At 33.8% G+C, this 19,419-nt stretch overlaps 3 protein-coding genes across 3 annotated transcripts in view; 1 reads left to right on the top strand and 2 right to left on the bottom strand.

Annotated features, from left to right (window-relative positions):
* LOC105330818 (uncharacterized) overlaps nt 1–19,419 on the top strand; it is a 480,842-nt gene that overhangs the window by 30,529 nt on the left and 430,894 nt on the right. The window lies entirely within an intron of this gene.
* On the bottom strand, nt 4,897–6,233 carry LOC117684052 (gamma-glutamylaminecyclotransferase). Its single transcript, XM_066073331.1, has 3 exons — nt 6,157–6,233; nt 5,494–5,695; nt 4,897–5,251 (listed from the first exon to the last, which is right to left on the bottom strand). Exons 2-3 carry the CDS (start codon nt 5,674–5,676, stop codon nt 4,916–4,918), a joined length of 519 nt encoding a protein of 172 aa, XP_065929403.1. The 5' UTR covers nt 5,677–5,695; nt 6,157–6,233; the 3' UTR covers nt 4,897–4,915.
* Nucleotides 9,731–19,419, bottom strand: part of LOC136272182 (uncharacterized) — an 82,734-nt gene continuing 73,045 nt past the window's right edge. The window contains exons 2-3 of the mRNA XM_066073330.1: nt 10,337–12,031; nt 9,731–9,881 (exon numbers count right to left, since the gene is read on the bottom strand). Of these exons, the coding sequence (XP_065929402.1) occupies nt 9,814–9,881; nt 10,337–12,031 (1,763 nt within the window). The 3' untranslated portion in view covers nt 9,731–9,813. The remainder of the gene's footprint in view (nt 9,882–10,336; nt 12,032–19,419) is intronic.

Raw genomic sequence — 19,419 nt, 5'->3', positions numbered from 1 at the left:
TTTATTCATCTCGTCGGCTACTTGTGCATTTCGTTAGAAATACCTCCAGTTTTAACAGTTTTGTTCATATACCTCAAGTAGCTGTATGTATAGATTGAAGATACATACAGGTGTGGGTAATTTTAACATTCATTAGGGTCACCTACATGATATTATGACATAATTACTCAGATATCTCCTGATATCCTTTTGTCAACATATCTCAAGAAGCTTTATAATAAATTGACGATATGTACCAAACTTGCTTATTTCAGCATTATGTCTGGTCATACACATGATATTATGACACAATTATTCAGATATCTCCCTTTATGTCGTCAGCTACCAGTGCATTTTCTTACAAATATCTTTATTTTTTTAGGGTTTTGTCAACATATCCCAAGTACAGTACCGATCAGACCCAATCTAACAGAAAGTAAACACCAACTAAACCTCGGGTTTACTTTCTGGGTTAACTCTGGGTTTACTCTGGGTTTACTAGAGTGGACCCAGAGTAAACCCCAAGTTAACCCAGAGTGGACACAGAGAGTAAACCTGGTAAGTATACCCCTAAAAGCAGACGCTAACCCTGTATTCGGAATAAACAAGGGGCAGGGATTACAGGCAGTAGGATAATAGGATTAAAGACGGGTCTGCTTCACACTTCAGTGCGTACATTTGACCCTAAAAGCAATTTCCAAGTAAACCCAAAGTAACCCCGAGTAAACCAAAAGTAAACCCCGAAAGGACCCAAATTTTCAATCAAAGTACTGAAGTACTGACGTGAGTTGATTTTATTGATTATGTTTTAGTTTAGAGTCAACGATAATGTTATTTTGCATAGCAAGTGGTTTCTTATATGTATTTGATTTTTTATAATATGAATACTCGGACTCTTCCGAAGAGAATTTCTAAAAAAAATACATATGAATCATGTCGTGTAATATTTAAAGATACTATTAATTCCATCAACGTACGTATCAGTAATCGAAATATTTCTGCAAAATTGTATGGATCCAAGCAATATTGAACTCTAGCTTCGTTCAACCAGACGTTTGGTTGTCTCCGTTAATCTCCGACAAGCAAAAGGAATTCTCTGGTTGTCGAAGATTTACGGAAACCACCGATCGTCTGGTTGAACAATACCATAGTAAATTCTAGCGTAGGAATACATACATGTACCACTACAAAAAATGTCTAAATTGTTTCCTACCATTTGAAATCTGACTATTTTCAACGTATCAATGAATATGTTTCCTTGAAAAACAATGCTTCAGAAATTATTACAGCCAATTTATCGATTATTTCCGAGAACTAAGTTTTGTCAGCTGTGATGACTTGTGCTTAATTAGGTCCAAACACTGTTTCACTTTCAGTTTGTCAGAGTAACTGCATAGGAGAGTTGATTAAAATCAACTCACAAAAAATAAACCCCGAGTAAACCCCAAAAGTAAATCCGTAGTTTAGTCGATGTTTTCTCTGGTATTAGGATGGGTCTGATCAGTACTGTAGCTGTATATATATCGATTGAAGATACCTACAGGTGTGGTTAATGTGAACATTCTAAAAGGTCACCTACATGATATTATGACACAATTACTCAGATATCTCTATAAATCTCGTCAGCTACTTGTGCATTTCGTTAGAAATACCTCCATTTTTAAAACAATTTCCATATACCTCAAGTAGCTGTACAAAAAGATAAAAATTGCTACAAGCGTTGTCAATTTCAAAATTCTATCAGGTCATCTACATGATATTACGACAAAGTTACTCAGATATCTGTTTAAATCTAATTTAAAGCCAGTTACTATTAGCCAGTTACTAGTAGCCAATTCTTATTTCATCTTGTAGCCAGTTACTAGGAGCTGGATTTTCTGACTCCTTGTAAGAGATATATCTGAGAAATTGTATCGTAATATCATGTTGATTACCTCATAAAATATTGTAATTAACAACACTTGTAGATAACTTCAATCTTTAAAGACAGCTACTTGAGGTATAAGAACTAAACTGTTAAAAATGGAGGTATTGGTAACGAAATGCACAAGTAGCTGACATGATTAAGAGAGATATCTGATTAGTTGTGCCGTAATATCATCTCATCGAATGTTCACATAAGCAAGATTATTACATATCATCAATCTATATATACAGTTACTTGAGATATGTTGACAAAACCCTAAAAAATAAAGATATTTGAAGCAATATGTACTAGTGGCTGACGAAATTTAAAGAGATATCTGAGTAATTGTGTCGTAATATCATGTAGGTGACCTTATAGAATGTTCAAATTGACAACGTTTGTAGATATCTTCAATTTATATATACAGCTACTTGAGATATATTGACAAAGCCACCAAACAATAAAGATATTTGTAACAAAATGAACTAGTAGCTGACAACATAAAGAGAGATATCTGAGTAATTGTGTCGTAATACCGGTATTATGTGGATGACTTGAAGAAATGTTGATATAAGCATGTCTGGCATATACATGTACGTATATTCAATTTATATATACAGCTACTTGAGATATATTGACAAAACCGCCAAAAAATAAAGATATTTGTAACAAAATGCACTAGTAGCTGACTACATAAAGAGAGATATCTGAGTAATTGTGTCGTAATATTATGTGGATGAGTTAACAGAATGTTAATATTAGCAAGACGGGCATATATCTTCAATCTATATATACAGCTAATTGAGTTATATTGACAAAACCCTAAAAAAATAAAGATATTTCTAACAAAATGCACTAGTTGCTGACTACATAAAGAGAGATATCTGAGTAATTGTGTCGTAATATGATGTAGATGAGATGACAGATGTTGATATTAGCAAGACTGGCATATATCTTCAATCTATATACTAGTATACAGCTACTTGAGATATATTGACAAAACCGCCAAAAAATAAAGATACATGTATTTGTAACAAAATGCACTAGTAGCTGACTACATAAAGAGAGATATCTGAGTAATTGTGTCGTAATATTTTGTGGATGACTTGAAGGAGTGTTGATATTAACAACCCTTGAAGATGACTTAATCTTTATGTACGGCTACTTGAGTTGCATGAACAAATTGTCTTTAAAATAGATATAGTGAAACGAAATGCACTGGTAGCTGACAAGATTAAGAGAGATATCTGAGTAATTTTGTTTTAATATGAAGAAGATGACATGATAGATTGTTATAACTAATAACACTTTTTTGATATTTTCAATCTATAAGTACAGCTACTTGAGTCAACTAGACAATATTGTCTAAAATATAGATATATTAAACGAAATGCACCAATTATCGATGAGAGTATGAGAGGAATATGAGTAAATAATAATATAGTGCAATGTACATATTAAGAACAGAAATAGAAATCGTAGGTATGTTTTCTCACTTGGACAGTAACTAGTAACAAGAAACCAAGTTTCTTTCATCTCGTAGCCATATTTAGTAGCTAGCTTGTCTTACTTTTCGTAGCCAGTTACTAGTAGCTAACTTTACCCATCTATCTTTAATAGGCAACTGAAATTGCCCTTTGTTGAGTTATAAGCGAGTTACAGGTCCTTCAATTCTTTGCTATGAACAGAGCATTTGTTCACTTTTTTGAACGCTGAATTGAAAATTCCAGTTTTAGACCTAAAATTAACGTGTTCAACGTTAGAAACTGTTTCTGTATGCCTAAGATGAATAAGAAGATAGACAAATCAGCTTGAAAATGATTGTTTAGTAGTATATTAAACATATATAAACAAAAATAGGGCACGAGACTTGTTTACGTACCATAATTTTTTAGCCCTTTATCGTGCTTATAACTCTACGACCGACTCTCAAATTTCATTTGATCAAAAGAAATGCAATCTTAAAGCATTGTAACTGATAAAAATTGAAAAATAGTATTTGACCAAAATCGTGACCATGCCATTTTGAAGTTTGATTAATTCGATAAATTATATGCGACAAAATTGAAGTGCCCCATCATAAAAAATTGTTTATAGCAGTGTTATAGTTTATCATCATCTTTTATCTTAATCTATCTTTTCTTCAAAATATCACTATCAAAATGATAAGAAAAAAGATAATTGTACTGGGACATGATACATATAATCCAAATAAAATCATAGGACGGGGGTGTATTAACATGAACCTATATAAAATGTAAGAATAGCTAATAAAATTATTCAAATTGTACACACGTTTCGTAATATTCTACACAAGTATGCATGCCTGTGCATAAAACAAATTTATACGCGACTTTTTTTGATCGGATCAAATTATCTAACAGCTAGTTTGTTATGTTAACAGTCACAAACTATATATGATAAGGGCCAAAAATGGCCCCTTCCCAAAATTGATGATTTTTCCCTGTAGGTAGAGTTAGTGGTAATATGTTTATATATACATAATTTGTCTTGTTAACATGACCGTCAAGGTCATATCAAGGTCACCAATTGTGTTAATGTAAAATTTGTACTTCAACGCGATTTTTTTTTTATCGAATCAAAAAACCAAATTATCTGACAGCTAGTTTGCTATGTTACATATTTAGATTCTTTAAGATTCAAAATTTGTCAGTTGTCATGTACAAATTTTGATTAATATAACAATATACATGTAATAGTTTTAATTAAAATGAGACAGGAATTTACTTTCTGTAGTACGTATACATTTTATGTATGAATTGAATTAAAGTTGATTCAGATTTATGTATACTCAGGAGTTCTAACCATTAATGTAAGAGAGAGAGAGAGAGAGAAAGAGAGAGAGAGAGAGAGAGAGAGAGAGAGAGTCGAAAAAATGTTTTTTTAAAAATGAAACATATAAGTACAAGTGTTCGTCAATGCTAACATAAAAACGTAATAATTTTTGCCGCCCATGTCAATAAAAACAAAAAAAAAACAAAACCAACACATTAATTTTCTTCTCGTTTACTATGATTTTTTGTCCTTATCAAATTCCGCATCGATACTGGCATCATACTCCAAGCCATGGTCTCCCTTAGAGTCATATACATCAATGTGAGGAAGGTCACACACAGAATCACGGTCGTTATAAAAATAGCACCAACACTCGGAGCGGGTGTTCGGTTGGTTTTCTCTGGATTTCGGCGCGCTCGACTGGGAAACTGGATCGCTACACTGTGTATCTTTTGAGTTTGTGTATTCTGCCGATATCAATGTGCGTGTGTAAATTTCAGGGTGATCTTCAAAGTAATCCAGGAACTTCATTTTCTCATCATCCACGTCATAGATTTCACCCTTCACATGCTAAAAAAGGAAAGTTTTAAAACTAGATATTCCCGCTAATCAATTAAGCTAAAACCAATGGAAACAGAAATTAAGATATTGTATATCTATTTGTAGCTCGCGTGTGTTTGCATCAAAATTGACATCATTCTACTTTAAAGGCAAATTAATAAAATTCAGGGTTTTGTTTTAATACGCTCAGAATACTAGTACTCAGCAATTATAATTAGAGGGAAAACTATGTACAATGACGCATTTCTTACCCATCCAGTTCCTGGCTCGTGTAAGAGACAAGGCATATTCCAGGATCTCTCAATCACCAGCGGGTACTTCTTAACGGTCTGTCCGACACCGTCGAATAAAGTGGTGCCTGTACCAGGATCCATCAAACGAAAGTGATTTGGCTGACCATTTTTCAATGTTCCGTAAACAAATATTCTGTTCATCAAGGTGGGTTTCTCAGGACTTAAAATTATGTATAAAAAAAAAAAAAGCTTTTAAGATTTTTATTTCAGACGTTTCTTGCAAAAATAAGCTTCCATAACAAAACACTTAAGTTAGGTCACTATATGGGAATCATATATATTTAAAACGCAAACCATAAAACAATACGTTCGTATATCGTATAAACTAAATGTCATAAAGGGGAAATTATGTATAAAAATCAGCTTCGAAAATAAAATGATTAAATTTTTCAGGACAGATCACATGTAGCTATATACCTGTACCACATAGCTAATGATATACTATATATGCCACTGGGTCAGTTAGACAGATTCGGTTTTATAAGTAAAATATGCGTGTCTAATGATTATTAGATAACTAATAATATTTATTACATCAGAATCAAGGGTAGAATAGAGTTTTATGAATTTACTCAATAAACGTTCATATAACGTTCATATAAAATCAATTGATATTTATACCTTATGAGTTATGACTGATATCGTCCCCAATCCTCTGGCATAGTACGGCGGAGCTTGTGTGCCAAAGCAACGAATTATATACTCAGTACTTCACAGTCATTAGTACCTTGGTATGTATACACTTACCTTGAATTTAATTCAGCTTTCTGTTAAAGTAGTGGATTCGGCATAGGTATACATTAAAGGTATCGTAACTCTCTTTAAAATATCATGACAAGAAAAAAACAACCCAGAGCAAAATCAAAAAACATCCACAGGTGCTTGAGGACAGGACCCAGTCTCCCCACCCCCCTCCTCCCGATTTAAACCCCCATGGTATTTGACTTTTTTGATAGAAATTCCTTAAAGTCATTTACACATCCATTTTCAATATCTAAAAATTAACGGAAAATGGGGGGGGGGGGGGGAGGAGGGGGGGGGGGGTTGTTCTGTCCTCAAGCACCTGTACAAACATCATGCAACCTATCACAACCCTAGAATGGGATACGTTATGGTACATGTAAAATAAATTGGGAAGGACAGCATACGGTTGGCTTCAAACTGATTTTTCTCTTTATGTGAAATTTGAATTTATAAAAATAAAGGGGTGCAATGAATATGTCTGCTGGTGGTTTAATCCACAGAATTGACGAAGCAACAGCCGGGAGGTAGGTGGGGTGGTGGTGTTTCATCCCCTTACTTGTGGGAAGGGGTGACGGGGTGACTTACAAAAAGGTACCCCGACACACATTGGTAAGCAAAGACGGTGGCGTAGCTAGGGACAAAAAATGTAAGCAGTGAGAATGAACCATTTTTGGAGGAGCTTTAACTGTGGATTACGATACGACGTAGGCCTGTCTTTTTCATTGCTGGCCACTCAGCCATGACTCTTTGAAAAAATCAAGATTTGTCTGGCTTTTGAACTAAGACTACGCAATTTGTGTAAATGAAACCAGCGTCATTTTAAACGTGTTATGGTGCTAGTTATCACTCGTTCTTATTTTGATTCAGTTCTAATTACGTAAAAAAATATTCACATTAAAAACCAATTCCTTTTTTCATTTTTTTTTTCGATCTTTCACATTACCACAAACATTCGACTTCACTAATTCAATATAGTAATGAACAGTTTCTAAGCACAACTCCTCGCAAACCGCTGCACGGAATTGCGTAATCTCATTAAAATTAGACGTTCTGAATCCGCTACCGCTTCTCTACCGTTTGATTCAGAATGTCTAATTTTAATTAGATTGGTAATTACGTAAAGCCTTGTAGGTTAGACATAATGTTTAAATGTGCATAATACCAGTATTTACTAATTCCATCATTTTTTGCTAGTTCTTGCATGCACATTTCAATTTATAATTTTATTGTCGTCAAAAAAATATAGAAGTGCATGCTTGCAGGAAAATTTGATATGACAGATTTTGGAGGAGTTATGCCCCTTTTAAAATCAAATCATGCATATCCTGCTTCTTATACATAATGAGTCATCATATTGAGGGAGATTTCACGATGCTCAGAAAATTATTTTGATCCATTATTGTTCTTTTGTTAACTGCAAAGAGTCTAATAAAAAGATACAACTATATGGATAATTAGATGTATTTTATTCACTTTCATATACATCAAATGTGAACCATAAATGAGGTTACTTGGAAAAAAAACATGATGCGCAAAAATGCAGTATCTGTGCACACAAAAGACTGCACCAATAAAAAAGAAGCTGACTTGACTTTCAGTTCAGAGATGACGTTAAAATCAATATTAACATTGAATTGTATTCTCATATCAAGAAATGTCACTTGATGAACTGTTGTTGTACAGGGGCACAGAACAGTTTGTACTTCAGTTTGAACAACATTAAGGTCAATTTTAGATAACTTTTTCCAGGAATTTGTTAATGGTTTACTACTACTTTGACAAGCTTTCTTGCAAAAAATTAGGGTACCTTACCAGGCATTTCTACAAAATACTAGAGTATGCAATTTTCTATATAATCTTCTTGAAAATACACTTGATTTGCTGATATCAAAATAAATACATCTACAGCATAGCGAAATTCATTATATTAGAACTATATCTCCGCCGGGCCGGGGCTTTGAACTCACGACCTCTAGAACCTATACGCTTCTGGCAGTGAGCGGCAACGGTTCTAACCACTCGACCATCTAGACATATACCAATTCAATGTCAATTTTGATCACTTTTAAAATAATTATAAAATTAATGTTTTTTATTGGAACTCTTTATTACGAGGAGATACAAAAAAGATTCTCGAGGAACGTGTCGTCTGACCTTAAATTAAATTGACTTATTGTAATTTTTAATAGATATTTAGGATAAATTTACATAAATTGAACAAGCTGTGCCCGAGATGGATTGAGTTTAGCAATGTGCCATTTAACCTACTAAATTTAGTTGTAATTCTATGTACACATATAAAAGTCATCCCTATATTCAATGCTTACTTAGTTCAATGACCAATATCATATATATCTATCAGCTACATTAATTAAAATTAAAGTATTGAAACATTGATTAAACACTCCCATATTTACAATGGTTTTTTGTATTTGTCAACTTCTCAAATAATATTTTCAAATACTTCAAGTTGACAGACAAAAAGATGAAGGGAAAAATGGCTGTAGAATAATGAATAATATAATTAATAGGACATAACAATTGGGAATTAACATGCAAGTAAAACCAAGATATAATTGCTAAAAAATTTCATTTGAAAAACCAGTTCTCTAAAAAAACGTTATATGACTGGATAAGTTTGCGTAGAGCTAAACACATAATCCGTTACATCACGGGATAAGTTTGTGTAGTGCTATAAACACACAGTCCGTTACATCACGGGATAAGTTTGTGTAGAGCTATAAACACACGGTCCGTAACATCACTGAATAAGTTTGTGTAGAGCTATAAACACACGGTCCGTTACATCACTGAATAAGTTTGTGTAGAGCTTTAAACACACAGTCCGTTACATCACGGAATAAGTTTGTGTAGAGCTATAAACACACGGTCCGTTACATCACGGGATAAGTTTGTGTAGAGCTATAAACACACGGTCCGTTACATCACGGAATAAGTTTGTGTAGAGCTATAAACACACAGTCCGTTACATCACTGAATAAGTTTGTGTAGAGCTATAAACACATAATCCGTTACATCATTGAATAAGTCTGTGTAGAGCTATAAACACACAGTCCGTTACATCACTGAATAAGTTTGCGTAGAGCTATATACACACAATCCGTTACATCACTGAATAAGTCTGCGCAGAGCTATAAACACATGGTCCGTTACATCACTCAATAAGTTTGTGTAAAGCTATAAACACACTGTCCGTTACATCACTGAATGATCATCCAAACATGGCTGTCTGTTACTGAGTGTGGAATATGTTATACAAATTTTACTTTGCTAAATATGGATTAACATAAACACAAAGTAAAATTTGTATAACATATTCCACACTCAGCAACAGACAGCCATGTTTGGATGATCACAAAGTGTGGAATAAACAGGCGTCAGTATTACAGTCCATGGGAATTATACACAGCTCAATTTCAGCTGCCGATGTTTAACAAAGTGACAAACAACATGTGTGGTTTTGAGAGCAGACTAGATTTGTACAGAAACTTTTACAACCTGTCAATTTCCAAGCTATCTGTATTCTATGGCTTGTGATGAGCTGAATAAGACATCCCCATCAGGACGGGGTCTGTGTTCATCTACAACAAGGCATTAATTAGCTGTTAATTAATATGCAAGACAGAACTACATCTACAAATAAATTTAGAAGATTTACATTGACACATTCTTGAATAGTTATGTAATTAATTAAATTAATTCAATTTACGTGAACTTGTAACGCAACAAATTACAAATACCTGTGTCACTATAAATATATGATTAATTAATTACAATGTCCTGTATTTTAATTAACTAAATACAATGACAAGTGACTGTACCTCTACTTAATGAAATTGTGCACTTAGATTTTATTTACTTTAGATAAACAATAATTCCCAATGACTAGGAGATGCAGCTAATCTTGTAACAAAGAGTTGTTCATATTGATATATAAACATGTCTTACATGTATCTTATTGACTGATAATTAACATGGACTGTGTGTCTTAGTTATCTTTATCTAATTAATGTGAATGATAATGACTCAGACTTACCTGTCAGAGCGTCCTGTCTGGTGATATACCTGTAGACACACACCTTGTTGTTGTCCCATGATCCGACCCAGAGACGGTGAGTGTTGACATCATAACTCAGGCACCTTGGTTTACCTATCTCTCGTGATTTTGTCAGTAGATGTGACAGGAACTGACCGTCCTTATCTAACATCTGTATTGTTTTGGTTTTATCATCACACACCAAGATGTGTGACAGCCCGTCAGTACAGATTCCACGTGGCTGTAGTCCTGATCCTGATGGATGTCCTGTGTAGGAGAAACGATGTTTTCCTCCACGCTCTGTCACCACTACAGCACCAGACTTATAGTTTATAGAGTCAGACAACACGACATCCCCATTGTTGTTCTCTGTTATATAAAGAGGTTGTCTATACAGCCCCCGTCCTGTGTTGTCGTGCTGTATGGTTTGTGTCAGTTGTCCGCTCTGGTTGTACCGGGTTACCTTGCCTGTCGCTGTATATCTATGTGTACACCACATCCCGACCAGTAGATCCCCAGTGGACGGGGACCAGTACACACACCATGGTCCCCATGTATATTCTGTTGTCTCTATAAATGTAGTGATTGTTTCCATATCCTTTGACAGTTTGTTAATGTTATAATTCCTATTTATATAAATCAGTTCACTCTCATTGTTCACCGTGTGTAATCCTCCAAATAAAACACGACATGAATGCTCTACACGATGTAGACAGACACCTGTTTTGTCTGTCAAGATGAGATTTTCCCGATCACTGACCCAGACCCGGTCTGATGTCACACATGAAATGTGATAACAACGATCAACACCTGTCACTGTGAGAGATTGATGGAGCTCAGCACCAGACGTCAGTTTCAGCAGACACTGGTTTCCTACGCGTCTGTTTCCTCTCTCTGTGATTTGGATTGCACTCAGTGACTCCATCACATCCTCCTTGTTGAGTGACTCAGTCATGGAGAGCTGGCTGGTGTGGAGTGTAGGATGTATCTGGGAGAGGGCTGTCTTTACGCAGGAGAGGAATTGTAGCGGTCTGATGACTCTCCTCTGTTCATATATGCGTACATATCTCTGTATGCTGACAATATGTCTGATCATTTCTTTCTTTTGTTTTAAACATCTGTGTTTGAAATCAAAGTCACAGAACACATTACACATGAAATCGTTTTGTATATAGTCAATAAGATGCTTCAGTGTCTGGACCTTTCTTAACATATCTGATTGATAGAGGGAGAATTCTGTGCGACAGGTTTTGAGATCAGTTTTGATTCCTGGCAGGAGAACAGGTTTGTAAAAGAGAGCCTCACTTCTGATGGTGTGAATGGTTCCACTGTGTTGTTGTCGTTTTGTTTTGTAGACTGTTCTAACATCAATCTTCTTGTGTTCTCTATGATTTTGGCAATTATTACAGACAGGAACTTGACAAGGTTCACAGTACTTTATATAAACATGGCTAGGATGTCTCACACAGATCTCTTGTGTTGGGATGTAGTTGATTTTATCACGGTGTGACACAACATGATGGTCTATTGTTTGGAGATCTTTTACATGGTTATCTTTACACTGGGGACACAGATCACATGGACACAATACACAATAGTACGCTGTGTCCCCCGGACACTTAGAACACAGATGTACTTTACATGGAGTGCTTGCTGTTTCCATTGTGTGGAGGGACTTGGTCTCAAAATCACAACCTGTTTAATAAAAAGAAAAGTGTTATAAATGAGGTCAACCATTTTTTCCATATATCAATATCAAATTTTATTAGGAATGTTTTCATTTAAAATATGTTTCTTTAATGTAATAATATATCATTCCTACAAAGATAATAATGATTCATTATAAATAGTGATTCATCAATATAGCTGTTACAGAAACACTCAACTTGTTAAAGAATGGCCCAAAATATGACTCTCTCTCTCTCTCTCTCTCTCTCTCAGACATTTTGTTAAACATGTACTCTTGCTTTTCTTTCTCTGTTTTTATCTATCTCATTAGCATATTTTTCTGCTCATTCTCTAACTCTCTCCCTCTTTCTGTGACTTTTTGTACTTAATATCATGTTATGCAGAGAAATTATGGGAGAGGGATGGGCTCAACAGGTTCTCTCTCTCTCTCTCTCTCTCTCTCTCTCTCTCTCTCTCTCTCTCTCTCTCTCTCTCAGACATTTTGTTAAACATGTACTCTTGCTTTTCTTTCTCTGTTTTTATCTATCTCATTAGCATATTTTTCTGCTCATTCTCTAACTCTCTCCCTCTTTCTGTGACTTTTTGTACTTAATATCATGTTATGCAGAGAAATTATGGGAGAGGGAGTGGGCTCAACAGGTTCTCTCTCTCTCTCTCTCTCTCTCTCTCTCTCTCTCTCTCTCTCTCTCATACATGTATACTCTTGTTCTTTTTTTTTCTCTTTTATATGACAGACTTTCTGTTAAACATGTACTGTTGCTTCTTTCTCTCTGTTTTAATCTATCTATCTCATACACTATACTATACATATACTCTTCCTTTTCTCTCTTTTTCTGCTAAACGTATTCTCTGTCCTCAATAGTCTCTCTCTCTCTCTCTCTCTCTCTCTCTCTCTCTCTCTCTCTCTCTCTCTCTCTCTCTCTGAGAGACAAACATACAGTTATACTCTTGTTCTTTTTTTCTCTTTTATATTTTGATGCCAATCTCTCTCCAGACTTTCTCTGCGTAACTTTCCCTTGATGAGAGAGAGAAACAGACAGACAGACAGACAGACAGACAGACAGACACAGTAACAGATAAAGAAAAATTATGGAAGAGGGAATGAGATACATTCTTTCTCTGCTAAAAGTAACCAGCATCTTTTTCTCTCTCACACTATCTCTACTAAGATTTACTCTCTTTTTCTGACTTGTACATTTGCTCTCCCTCTTTTTCTTTCTCACTCTATAAGACTTTTCTCTCCTATATAAGTACTTTTGGTCAATCTCTCCTTCTCTGACCTTCTCTGTTAAACATGTACCTTTGTTCTTTCATTCTTTCTCTTCCTCTATTTATCTTTCCCATTTCCCCCTGCTTAACAGAAACTTTTTCTTTCTAATTTTTTTCTTAATTTCATTGCTAAACTTAATCTCTCTCTCTCTCTCTCTCTCTCTCTCTCTCTCTCTCTCTCTCTCTCTCTCTCTCTCTCTCTCTCTCTCTGACCTCTGTTAAACATGTAATCTTGTTTTTTTTCTCTTTTATCTCTCTATTTATCCTTTTCTCACTCTTTAGAACATTTTCAAGACAAGTATTCTCTCTCTCTCTCTCTCTCTCTCTCTCTCTCTCTCTCTCTCTCTCTCTCTCTCATGTGTACATGTATTTCTTGTTTAGTTTGTACTCGTGTTTCTCATCCATTTTTTATTGTCTATCCCTCTTTCTCAAAATTACCCTGCTTTTCATACATGCTTGCTTTCTTTGAGAGAGAGAGAGAGAGAGAGAGAAAGAAAGAGAGAGAGAGAAAGCAAGAAAGAGAGATTCCTTGCTAGACTTAATCTCTCTCTTGTTCTCTCTCTTCCTTTTTAGGGCTTTTCGACTTTCGGTCGAAAAGACCTATTGTTTTCGTTCTGTTTTATTAGGGCTTTTCGACTTTCGGTCGAAAAGACCTATTGTTATTCTTCTGTTTATTAGGGCTTTTCGACTTTCGGTCGAAAAGACCTATTGTTATTCTTCTGTTTATTAGGGCTTTTCGACTTTCGGTCGAAAAGACCTATTGTTATTCTTCTGTTTATTAGGGCTTTTCGACTTTCGGTCGAAAAGACCTATTGTTATTCTTCTGTTTTATTAGGGCTTTTCGACTTTCGGTCGAAAAGACCTATTGTTTTTGTCTTTTTTTAGGGCTTTTCGACTTTCGGTCGAAAAGACCTATTGTTATTCTGATGTTTTATTATTAGGGCTTTTCGACTTTCGGTCGAAAAGACCTATTGTTATTCTGATGTTTTATTATTATTATTATTAGGGCTTTTCGACTTTCGGTCGAAAAGACCTATTGTTATTCTGATGTTTTATTATTATTATTATTAGGGCTTTTCGACTTTCGGTCGAAAAGACCTATTGTTATTCTGATGTTTTATTATTATTAGGGCTTTTCGACTTTCGGTCGAAAAGACCTATTGTTTTTGTTCTGTTTTATTATTATTATTTTTCTTTTTCTCGACAGATTTTCCGTCAGCGATTTTTTGAAAACGGAAAGGATTTCAGAAATAACTTTGCAATAGTCTTATAGCATTTTTAAATGTCACCAGTATGTAAGGTTTTGGACTTCCGGTTCCGGTACTTCCGGTTCAATCAAGCAAAATAGTAGAAATTAAATGAATCAATATATTGTTTTTATTTTTAAAGGAAATTCGTTGTAATTTTAGAGTTAGATCAACCATGTCGAGTTGTTTAAAAAGTAAAGCGGCGGCGAGTTTCTATCTCTTATCAGTTTTGAGATTTTAGGCCTCAAACTTGAGAAAAGGGGGGATGAAAAAATAAAAAACTCAGAAAAGCTTAGGAATGTCCTAAGACGGATAGATATTGTTCAAATACATGTAATTAAGATATATTCCAAGTTTCATTGAATAGTATTGAGTACTTCCGGTTTTATGAGCCGATGAAAATTGTCTATGGGAGTTTCAATGTTATATTAAATTCACGCATGTAACGTTTTCTCAAACAGTTTTCAAGCAAATATTTTTATATTTTGTATTTGCAATTAGGGACCTAATGCGAAGACCTGAAAAGGTCCTGGGAAAAAAATTCCAAAAAATAAGGGATCTGAATGGGTCAATATTAAAAACGGTCCTTTAGCTATAACTTTTTCCTTGTTTATCCGATTTTCAAAATCTTTTCTGTTTATAGTTCAGAATAAAGAGTACAATTTAAAAAATATGGTCCGAGGGGGCACTTTTTGACTCCTTATAGGGGTTTTACGGGTCTGAAACTGATAACTTTATCACAATTCAATTTCAAGAGTTATCTCTCTTTGCTCAATAAATGATTAGGATAGATATTGTTTAAATAAACGTAATTAAGATATATTCAAAGTTTCATTGGATGGTATCGAGTACTTCCGTTTTTATGGACCGATGAAAATTGTCTAAGGGAGTTTCTATGTTAAATTGAATTAACGCATGTAACGTTTTCTCAAACAGTTTTAAAGCAAATATTTTTATATTTTGTACTTGTTACGAGGGACTAAATGCGCAGACTGGAAAAGGTCTGAGGAAAAAAATTCCAAAAAATAAGGGACCTGAAGGGGTCAGTATTAAAAACAGCTCTTTAGCTATAACTTTTTTATTACTTATCCAATTTTCAAACTCTTTTCAGTTATTAGTTTAGAATAAAGAGTTTAATTTAAAAATCATGGTCCAATGGGCAACTTTTTGACTCCTTTTAGGGGTTTTAAAGGCCTGAAAATGATAACTTTATCACATTTCAAAAAAATTAAATTTCAAGAGTTATCTCGCTTTGCTCAATCAATGATTAGCATTAGAGCTTTTGGAATACCAAATCTCTTGAATCTTAAATGAGTACTTTCTTATATATGAATTTTTAGAACTTTTATTTCAGGAAACAAACGATATAGTTGGATAAAAAATTCTGAAGTTGTCTTTCTTTGGGCATTTAATTTCTTAAATGTTAACGTGTGGGTATATGCTCATGATATTTTCCTCATTTTTAATATACAGATTCTATGAGAGAAAATACGATAAATTTAATTAAGGGGTTTTAAGGGCTGTCGAAAAGCCCTTCCTTTTTGTTGGAGACAAAAATAGGTCTAGTTATTATTAGGGCTTTTCGACTTTCGGTCGAAAAGACCTATTGTTTTTGTTCTGTTTTATTATTATTATTTTTCTTTTTCTCGACAGATTTTCCGTCAGCGATTTTTTGAAAACGGAAAGGATTTCAGAAATAACTATGCAATAGTCTTATAGCATTTTTAAATGTCACCAGTATGTAAGGTTTTGGATTTCCGGTTCCGGTACTTCCGGTTTACACAAGCAAAATACTAGAAATTAAATGAATTAATATATTGTTTTTATTTTTAAAGGAAATTCGTTGTAATTTTAGAGTTAGATCAATCATGTCGAGTTGTTTAAAAAGTAAAGCGGCGGCGAGTTTCTATCTCTTACCAGTTTTGAGATTTTAGGCCTCAAACTTGAGAAAAGGGGGGATGAAAAAATAAAAAACTCAGAAAAGCTTAGGAATGTTCTAAGACGGATATATATTGTTTAAATAGATGTAATTAAGATATATTCCAAGTTTCATTGAATAGTATTGAGTACTTCCGGTTTTATGAGCCGATGAAAATTGTCTATGAGAGTTTCTATGTTAAATTGAATTCACGCATGTAACGTTTTCTCCAACAGTTTTCAAGCAAATATTTTTATATTTTGTATGTGCAATTAGGGACCTAATGCGCAGACCGGAAAAGGTCTTGGGGAAAAAAATCCGAAAAATAAGGGACCTGGAGGGGTCAATATTAAAAACGGCTCTTTAGCTGTAACTTTTTTATTGTTTATCCGATTTTCAAATTCTTTTCGGTTTATAGTTCAGAATAAAGGGTACAATATAAAAATTATGGTCCGAGGGGGCACTTTTTGACTCCTTATAGGGGTTTTAAGGGTCTGAAAATGATAACTTTATCGAAATTCAATTTTCAAGAGTTATCTCGCTTTGCTTAATAAATGATTAGGATAGATATTGTGTTAATAGACGTAATTAAGATATATTTCAAGTTTCGTTGAATAGTGTCTAGTACTTCCGGTTTTATGAGCCAATGAAAATTGTCTATGGGAGTTTCTATGTTAAATTGAAATCACGCATGTAACGTTTTCTCAAACAGTTTTTAAGCAAATATTTTTATATTTTGTACTTGTAATGAGGGACTAAATGCACAGACAGGAAAAGGTCTGAGGAAAAAAATTCCGAAAAATAAGGGACATGAAGGAGTCAGTATTAAAAACAGCCTTTTAGCTATAAGTTTTTTATCATCACCCAATTTTTAAACTCTTTTCAGTTATAAGTTTAAAATAAAGAGACAATTCAAAAATTATGGTCAAAAGGGCCACTTTTTGACTCCTTATAGGGGTTTTAAGGGCCTGAAAATGATAACTTTATCACATTTGAAAAAAATTAAAATTCAAGAGTTATCTCGCTTTGCTCAATGAATGATTAGCATTAGAGCTTTTGGCATACCAAAACTCTTGAATCTTAAATGAGTACTTTCTTAAATAAGAAATTTGAGAACTTTTATATGAGGAAACAAACGATATAGTTGGATAAAAATTCTGAAGTTGTCTATCTTTGGGCATTTAATTTCTTAAAAGTTAACGTGTGGGTATATGCTCATGATATTTTCCTAATTTTTAATACACAGATTCTGAGAGAAAATATGATAAATTTAAATAAGGGGTTTTAAGGGCTGTCGAAAAGCCCTTCCTTTTTGTTGGAGACAAAAATAGGTCTAGTTATTATTATTCTTTTTCTCGACAGATTTTCCGTCAGCGATTTTTTGAAAACGGAAAAGATTTCAGAAATAGCTATACAATAGTCTTATAGCATTTGTTAATGTCACCAGTATGTAAGGTTTTGGACTTCCGGTTCCGGTACTTACGGTTCACACAAGCAAAATAGTAGAAATTAAATAAATCAATATATTGTTTTTATTTTTAAAGGAAATTCGTTGTGATTTTAGAGTTAGATCAACCATGTCGAGTTGTTTAAAAAGTAAAGCGGCGGCGAGTTTCTATCTCTTATCAGTTTTGAGATTTTAGGCCTCAAACTTGAGAAAAGGGGGGATGAAAAAATAAAAAATTCAGAAAAGCTTAGGAATGTTCAAAGACGGATATATATTGTTCAAATAGATGTAATTGAGATATATTCCAAGTTTCATTGAAAAGTATTGAGTACTTCCGGTTTTATGAGCCGATGAAAATTGTCTATGGGAGTTTCTATGTTAAACTAAATTCACGCATGTAACGTTTTCTCAAACAGTTTTCAAGCAAATATTTTTATATTTTGTATTTGTAATAAGGGACCTAATGCGCAGACCGGAAAAGGTCCTGGGAAAACAATTCCAAAAAATAAGGGATATAAAGGGGTCATTATTAAAATCGGTCCTTTTGCTGTAACTTTTTCATTGTTTATCCGATTTTCAAAATCTTTTCGGTTTATTGATCAAAATAAAGAGAACAATTTAAAAAATTTGGTCCGAGGGGGCACTTTTTGACTCCTTAGAGGGGTTTTAAGGGTCTGAAACTGATAACTTTATCACAATTCAATTTCAAGAGTTATCTCGCTTTGCTCAATAAATGATTAGGATGGATATTGTTTAAATAGATGTAATTAAGATATATTCAAAGTTTCATTGAATAGTATTGAGTACTTCCGGTTTTATGAGCTGATGAAAATTGTCTATGGGAGTTTCTATGTTAAATTGATTTCACGCATGTAACGTTTTCTCAAACAGTTTTCAAGCAAATATTTTTATATTTTGTATTTGCAATAAGGGACGTAATGCGCAGACCGGAAAAGGTCCTGGGAAAAAAATTTAAAAAAATAAGGGATCTGAAGGGGTCAATATTAAAAACGGTCCTTTAGCTGTAACTTTTTTATTGTTTATCCGATTTTCAAAATCTTTTCGGTTTATAGTTCTGAATAAAGAGTACAATTTAAAAAATATGGTCCAAGGGGCACTTTTTGACTCCTTATAGGGGTTTTAAGGGCCTGAAAATGATAACTTTATCACATTCCAAAAAATTAAAATTCAAGAGTTATCTCGCTTTGCTCAATGAATGATTAGCATAAGAGCTTTTGGCATACCAAAACTCTTGAATTTTAAATGAGTACTTTCTTATATATGAATTTTTAGAACATATATTTCAGGAAACAAACGATATAGTTGGATAAAAAATTCTGAAGTTGTCTTTCTTTGGGCATTTAATTTCTGAAATGCTAACGTGTGGGTATATGCTCATGATATTTTCCTAATTTTTAATATACAGATTCTGAGAGAAAATATGATAAATTTAATTAAGGGGTTTTAAGGGCTGTCGAAAAGCCCTTCCTTTTTGTTGGAGACAAAAATAGGT

Source organism: Magallana gigas, chromosome 10 (assembly GCF_963853765.1).
Source record: "Magallana gigas chromosome 10, xbMagGiga1.1, whole genome shotgun sequence".
Lineage (NCBI taxonomy): Eukaryota > Metazoa > Mollusca > Bivalvia > Ostreida > Ostreidae > Magallana > Magallana gigas.
This window is presented reverse-complemented; position numbering and strand designations above follow the sequence as displayed.

What these genes read in the sequence shown, in the direction of transcription:
- LOC117684052 (XM_066073331.1), bottom strand. Translation starts at nt 5,676, where the DNA reads ATGAACAGAATATTTGTTTACGGAACATTGAAAAATGGTCAGCCAAAT. An exon ending in ACGAGCCAGGAACTGGATGG is followed by an intron (nt 5,252 to 5,493) that starts GTAAGAAATGCG and finishes TTCCTTTTTTAG; the next exon opens with CATGTGAAGGGTGAAATCTA.